The sequence below is a fragment of the Limanda limanda genome, chromosome 13, assembly GCF_963576545.1.
Source record: "Limanda limanda chromosome 13, fLimLim1.1, whole genome shotgun sequence".
Classification (NCBI taxonomy): Eukaryota; Metazoa; Chordata; class Actinopteri; order Pleuronectiformes; family Pleuronectidae; genus Limanda; species Limanda limanda.
The window spans coordinates 946,787-954,810 of record NC_083648.1 but is presented as its reverse complement, the minus strand read 5'-3'; the positions used below and the strand labels follow the sequence as shown (position 1 = coordinate 954,810).

At 41.2% G+C, this 8,024-nt stretch overlaps 1 protein-coding gene across 1 annotated transcript; it reads left to right on the top strand.

Annotated features, from left to right (window-relative positions):
* Positions 1-579: 579 nt before the first annotated feature.
* On the top strand, positions 580-6,568 carry LOC133018339 (verrucotoxin subunit beta-like). The gene is made up of 3 exons (XM_061084685.1): positions 580-616; positions 1,671-1,772; positions 2,609-6,568. The coding sequence occupies exons 2-3, from the start codon at positions 1,679-1,681 to the stop codon at positions 5,521-5,523; spliced, it is 3,009 nt and encodes a 1,002-aa protein (XP_060940668.1). The 5' UTR covers positions 580-616; positions 1,671-1,678; the 3' UTR covers positions 5,524-6,568.
* Positions 6,569-8,024: the final 1,456 nt, after the last annotated feature.

The window sequence follows — 8,024 nt, the reverse complement described above, 5'->3', positions numbered from 1 at the left end:
GCTGCTCCCCCCGCGACCCGACCCCGGATAAGCGGATGAAGATGAGATGAGATGAGAGGTATAATAGACAAGTGAGCAGCCCTTGCAGATGCGTGCGTGTCTGTGTGTGTGCGTGTGTGCGTGTGTGTGAGATAATGTCACTTTCACTTCTCGTGATTCTGGTAAACGTCTCATTTATTGTAAATTGATTCAGCAAATTGTTTGGTGTTTCTATCTTTTGATCAGACGTAGATATACTGACTGTGAATTTAAATATAATCTGATTATAAGAATGAATCACAGAATGGACTTTTAAAGCAGTGATTTACTTTCTTTAACATTTTCCTTTGCATCAGTTATTTATAATTTTGTACTCTGCAGTATTTATCAGGGTCGTGTGAAATTTAATTTCACTTCCAGATTTGCAGGTTTCTGGGAAATGGTGTGACTTCCAGTGAAGACTTCACCTCTGTGCTCATAAAAAAACATCCCCAACCAAGTGAAGCTGCAGACATGTGTGTGTGTGTGAGTGTGTGTGTGTGTGTGTGTGTGTTTGTGTGTGTGTGTGTGTGTCTGTGTGTGTGTGTGTATAAAGCAGCAGGCTGCAGTCACACTCTCCATCACTTCCTGACCAGCGGTAAGTTTCTAAGCTCTGAGCTGTTTCTCTCTGAATTATTATAATAATAATAATAATAATTATAAGTGTGTGTCTGTGGCGACGTGATGCTGCTGAATATTGTGTCATATTGTTAATTCTTATTGTTTATTGTTTAACAATCTTCTAAATTTTCTGTTCAGTTGTTCTGTGTGTGTGTGTGTGTGTGTGTGTGTGTGTGTGTGTGTGTTTGTGTGTGTGTCTGTGTGTCTGTGTATTTGGATTTTTGTTTGTGTTTAATCTACTCATATTTTAGAAACAACAGGCAACAATCAAACAAACATTTGATAATGTCAGTGCACAATTGAATTACTTTGCACACACACACACACACACACACACACACGCACAAACACACTCACACTTGCACACACGTATATATGTTTAGTTATAAAGTCTTAAAGTTTACTTTATTCTGTGGTTTTATTCAGAGCAGTAAATGTTCCAGCTCACAGTGTTGATCATCACAGTCAACTTGAGTAACTTGAGTAACTTGAGTAACTTGTGAACTCACTTCCTCTTCAGCAGTGAACTGGTTTCAACCGGCTGCTCGGAGACGACAGGAAGTTTAGAGACTGAGTTGAATCCAAAGTTCGCTCATGAGTCCACACAACATGAGCCAGAAACATTGTTCTGAACACGAGGAGCAGTCAGGAAACTTTTCTGTTAAATATATTTAAAATACATTAAAAGAAGAATAAGTAAAACATTTGGTTTTCAAAATGTAGGTTTGATGTAATTCGTCCTTTAGTTCTGGGACATTTTCCATTCGTGTCACCTGTTAAATATGATGAGCTGAGACTTTCCCTCATCAAAGAGTCGTGAGTGAAACCAAACTCTGTGTGAGTGATGAGAACATAGAATTGTTTATCATCTGCATAAGAATGAGCTCTGATGAAGGACCTCCATCTGTGGCTGCAGGTGTCCGTCTGTAGCAGAGAGGACTAGCTGGAGGTTTTATAAACATATAAACATATCAAACCTGAACGTGGTCGCGTCAGAGAAGTGACCTCACTTCCTGTTTTGTCTGGTTCAGGCTGAGCGATGGACTCCGGCGGGTTGATGGCGGTGGCGGCGCTCGGTCGGCCTTTCTCCCTGGGGATGCTGTACGACTGTCGCAGAGATCGTCTAGTGCCTGGTGAGGACTCGCATGTAAAGATACGATACACAACGAATACACAAGAAATTAAAGTTTGTCCTCCATTTTATTAATGAGCCATGGAACAAATCATGAAAGCAATTCAGCTCACGGGTTTGTGCAAAACCCTCAGAAATTATATTTAACAGTTGAACAGGTTAATATTTATTATGTCTTTTGCTATATAAACCAGGTACCGATGAAAGACACAGATTTTATAGATAAAGATCCAACTAGACAATAGTGAACATCATTCAACATTAATGATATAAATTCATAAGAATTAAACATTTCTCTGAAACTATGACAAAAACTCTTTTGAGATTTTGTGCATCTGCTACAACTCAGTGGACAGATTCATATCACAGCATCTGCGTGAAGTCTCTAAAGCAGCGTTCACACATGCAACTGTTCCAGTGACAGATGCAAAAAGTTAACAAACAAAACAAAACAAATCTCTCCGTGTTAGAAAGCACACGTGTGTCTCTGCCGGCGGCCTCACCTCTGACCTGATCCTCCGGAGGATTTGCTCTCGTTGTGAACGAGTGTGAGCGGAGAATCTCCTGCTGAGTTGTTAATGTGCGAAAAGACAAAACTCCAGAGAAAGTCCAGAACAAAATTCTAGAAGTGTTTTTGAGAAGATTTGTGAAAATGTTAAATCTTAGACTTTCTGAGTTTCTCACAAATTGATGTCAGAAAGTGTCCTCCTTCCCCTGGGTTCCAAATTTGTAATTATAATTAATAAACCAGAGATGATGAGCATATCCCTTTAAATTGAGTGAAACACATTCTGGATGATTCTGGAAACTCGACTTGATTTTTGCTTCTTTCTGTAGGAATAACATTGTGGGACCGCGATGACCTGAAAAAAGATATTGGAGAAAGACCCCAGAACTCTAATGATTTTGAGACAGTTGCATCTGAATCAATTGAGGATAAATCTTCAGCTCTAAAGGTTGAAGCTTCTCTGAAAGCAAGTTTCTTGGGTGGACTGGTTGAGGTGGGGGGATCCGCCAAATACCTGAAAGATCACAAGACATCCAGAAATCAGGCCAGAGTAACACTGAAGTATCAAACTACCACTAAGTTCCAGGAACTGTCCATGGACCATCTCGGAAGAGGCAACGTGAAACATCCGTATGTTTTTGACAAAGGAATAGCAACACATGTAGTCACAGGTATTCTTTATGGAGCACAAGCCTTCTTTGTGTTTGATCGTGAGATGTCAAAAGGAGAAGATCTTCAGGACATTGAAGGCAACTTGAAAGTGATGATCAAGAAGATCCCAGGCATCTCTATAGAGGGAGAAGGTTCCCTGAACATGGAAGACAAAGATAAGGCAAATGATGAGAAGTTTTCTTGCAAATTCCACGGAGACTTTTCTCTTGAAAAGAATCCTGTGTCCTTTCAGGATGCTGTACAGGTCTATCAAAGCCTGCCAACACTACTGGGACCCAATGGGGAAAAAGCAGTTCCAGTGAAAGTCTGGCTGTTGCCATTGACAATCTTAGATTCTACTGCTGCTCAACTTGTTCGTCAGATAAGTGTAGGATTAGTTCAGGAAGCACAGACAGTCCTGGAGGACTTCAGTGAGCTGGAGATGAGGTGCAACGATGCCATGAGAACAACAACAGCACAGCAGTTTCCTCAGATTGGCAAAAAAATTAAAAGTTTTAAAGAAATGTGCTCTGTGTTCAAACTAGAATTCCAACGAGATTTATCAGTGAAACTTCCATCTATACGAGGAGGAGGCGAAGAGGAGGCTGTGCTTGCAGAGATACTGATGAAGAGACATTCATCTCCGTTCAACAGCAGAAACCTGACTGAGTGGATGGACTGTAAAGAGAGAGAAATCGACACCTTAAGATCTTTCACCGACACAATGAAAAACACAAAGATTGTTCCATCTCAAAATCATCTGTACAAGGAAACTCTCAATACAAAGCATGCTGTGTGTTTTGTTTTCACCTCACTGGGAGATGCTGAGTCGTTCCTCTCAGCTTCATCAAACTATTCACCATCAGAACCAACCAAACCAGACCAGACTCAAGGTCAACAGCAGTGGTTCACCTCACAAGACATCGCACATAAAATGAGGAAACAAGCAAAGCTCTTCAGTGATTTTGCAGAGGCCAACAAGGAGAACATGAACATAAAGTTCCTCATGGTGGGTTTGACAAATGAGATACAAAAAGGTTCCAGCATCTACCTTTATAAAGACGGCTTCTCCGTAAATGAGAACTTTGAACCACCTTCAAAGCCTGAAAGTGTGAAAGCAAGTGACATAAACCACAACAGTGTGACCCTGAAGATCTCTCCACCCAGATTTGGAGCCGAGAACATCACCTCCTACTCTGTTGAGTACTGTGTCCATGGAGAGGATGGATGGCAACAGAAGACGGCGTCAAAGGATGGAGACGTCACAGCGAGCGACCTGAGTCCTAACACAGAGTATGTGTTCAGATGCAGAGCTGTCACCTCAGTAGGTGTTGGACCAGTCAACGAGGTCAGTGGAACCATTAGAACTCTGCCCTGCAGCCCTCCTGGAGAACCTCGAGTTGAACCAAACTCAAGTGAGATAACCGTTAGCTGGCAGAGACCTGCTGAGCTTGGACAAGATGTCCACGTTCTGAGCTACATCGTGGAGTACGCCCAAGCAGACAAAGTGGGGAAAGCAGAAGATCTCCAGTGGAACCGAACAATGTCCAAAGCTGAAGAGGTGATCATATCAGAGCTTCAGTCAGAGACAGAGTATGTTGTCAGGGTCACATGTGACTGTGGTGGAGCTGGCAGAAGCAAGAACAGCATCTCTGTGAACGTCTGCACAAAGAATGTTAAACCTCTCACAGAATTCCTCACTCGTACGAGCGTAAAAATAAGTTCTGAGCCCCTGTCAGTTTACAAACTGTCACTGGATGAAAAAAATACTTATACACGAGGCTACCAGATGTTTAACTTTGGCAAAAAAAGCATGAAGAGAAATCGCACCATGGTTCTTTTTGGAGCGTCTGGATCAGAAAAGTCCACTTTGATAAATGGAATGATCAACTACATTGTAGGTGTAAAGTGGGACGACAATTTCAGATTTAAATTAATAGTCAAGAATCAGTCAAGATCAGAAGCTGAAAGCCAGACGCCTCAAGTCACTGTGTACAAACTGAACCACCAGGAGGGGTTTAAAATCCCCTTCTCTCTGACTATTGTGCATATTCCAGAAGAAATAGGAGACATAGAAAGAGACAAGAAGATCGTAGAGCAGCTTCGTAATCTCTTCTCTGCTGAGGAGGATGGTGTCAGTGAAATCGATGCTGTGTGTTTCGTAGCTCAGGCTTCTTTAGCACGACTCACACCAAGACAGACACACATGTTTGACTCAGTGCTCTCCATCTTCGGCAAAGACGTGGCAGAAAACATCCAGATTCTGGTGACATTTGCAGACGGCCAACATTTATCAGTTCTGGAGGCGATCAACGCTGCGAATGTCCCGTGTCCGAAAACAACAGAAGGACTGCCGGTTCACTTCAAGTTCAATAACTCAGCGTTGTTTGCCCAAAACAAATCGTGTGCAGCAGAGAGCGCGAGGGAGGAAGATGACGAGGGAGACTTCGATGAGATGTTTTGGAACATGGGGATAGAAAGCTTGATGAAATTTTTCACTGATTTGAATGGAATGCCGACCAAAAACTTGACCAAGACAATTCTTCGAAACATATGGAAAAGCCAATTTTGGGATCCATTGCAGAGAACATAGACTTGCTCATAGAAGCAGAGAAATCTACAGCCAAGCTGAGATGGAGGCAACAGGTCCAGAACATGAGAGACCTGAAAGAGAAATATCACTATTACTGATATTGTGCCCCCTAGTGTTCACTGCAAGTGCATTACACATAGTCTCGTGGTCCTCCAGGCTCTCAACCACATGTATCAACCAATGTGCACACGCTCTGTGTGATGCAGCTATCCACATGTTAGCCAAAAGTGCCGATTAACTTTTGATGCACTTATTGTAAGTCGCTTTGGATAAAAGTGTCAGGTAAATGAAATGTATTGTAATATGCTAACTTCCGATATCACACAATGCATATGTCTGTCCAAAATCCGATGTAGAGATTCAAATTGTCAACCACTTCCTCTTTAACATTAAAATTTGATCCTAGTGAAGATGTTTTAATTTTAAAGTATAAATGCACCTGGACACAGTTAAGCTAGCAGATGAAATTAAGCTAGCAGGGTAACGTTCCCGGGTTAAACAAATGTTCCCATCGTACCTCACGGTCTCATCATAGCTAATATGCTAAATATGTTCTTTAACCTTGAAACTCGGTCGCATGTCGCTATAGATTCAAACTGTCTGTTGTCTCTTTAATTAGTGAAATAAATGATTCGTCAGATTCCCTGAGTTTACAGCTGGATCCCGGCACCGACTTTATTCTGTTGAACCGCGTCTGAACTTCCCACCGCGACAATGTCATCCAGGCAAAATGGCCGCCATGTGTGAATGACATGAAGTGGATCAAAATGAACAAATACTCTGGATTCTAAAGTGAAGCCAATGTGAAAGTGTCTGAAAATCGGATCTATAAAGTATCTGTCTCTCTCGCTGTCCATCCGACCAATCAGCTCGTTGCTCCTTCACTGCTAAACACTCATCAGCATCACGACTGATTCCTGTCCTGGCTCCTGAACGCTGGAACCAGCTCCACATCCACATCCGGACATCAGAGAGTTTACACATCTTCTGCCGCAAACTAAAAACAAAGCTCATCTGACTTTACCTTCAATAACATTTTAAAACTAACAAGCTAGCAGAACTTAAATGTCAGTTACTTAAAGCTCTTTGTAGTTTTGCTTTTTTTGAAGAAATTTTACTTTCTTGATTCTTGTTGTTGTGGTTTGTTCCTCATGATTGATGAACTTATTGTGAGTCGCTTTGGATAAAAGCGTCAGCTCAATGAAATGTAATCACTCACATCGGAGTTATGTGGAAATCAGACTTCGGACATTTTATTGTCCTGTGTTTGTTGTCAATTATTACCTGAAGATTAATAAATGTCAGTTTGTCACATGTTGTGTCTGATGAGTCACGATGTCATGTCCCCGATGAGGGACGGAAGAAGATCCTGAAACTGGGAAATGTGGATTTTAAACAAGTTTATTACATATGATTTAATGCGGTTGTGTGAAGTCACCATATATATATATATATAAACTTTATTTGTGATGGAGGTCAAATTATTTGGTGTCATTTCCCCTGGGGATGAATTCACAGTAGTTTCCAACACACATGAACGTGGGGAATGTTGAAATATTCTACTAACTTAATCTTTAAACGTGCTGTATGAATAAACTTTGATTTGACAATTTGAAAACTGCTCCACTTTATACAGTTGATTTTAAAGTAATTCAGCTTAAAGTCCAGCAGAGGGCGCTGCTGTACATCACTGTCACTGCTCCCTTATTGATTGATAAGTGAATTAAAATAACGAAGAAACAAAAGATCTGAGACGATCACAAGCTTCCCAGAATTATTTTAATTATTTTTTACAAATGAAGAGTCTCAAGTGAGTGTGTGAGAAACTGTGACAACATTTAATTTATATGCTTCACATGTTTTTTGACGTTCAGACGTTGGTTTATGGTTCTGCTCACAACAACCTGTAATATTTAAACAATTCTGACTGATAATCAACATGTCATAGTTTTATGTTGTGTGGATAATAAAGGTGGAAAGTCTAATTACAATAGAATAGCATAGAAAGTCTTTATTGTCATTGTAATATGATACAATTACATTTATAGAAAAGCAGCAAACTGAGGAGGTTTCCATCCAATCAGGTGAATGATCTCAACAACACAGGACGCACAACAAGTTACACACAAATCTAATGTTATTGATGCTGCAGATCAAATTATTAGATTCATCAATTAATTGAGTGAAAATCATCTGGTATCCACTTTTTATTGATTGATAGATTAGAATAAGTGAAGTTGGGAATAATGTGTGTTCCTACCAAGTTGATTTGAATCAATTGTTAAAGGAAATGATCCACAGGGGGCGTGTGTGGCCCCTGGAGGTCTGGGGCCACAGGGGGGTTCGTCCTGGTTGAACCTCAGGTGCAGTCCACACACACACAGATGTGAATCCTCCTGCAGCTCCCTGGACCCCCACTGTGTCATCTGCTGTGATGTGGAGAGGTGCGTTCAGGTGACAGTGGGATAAACGGCCGCTCGCTGCTGATGTGCAGGTCTGCC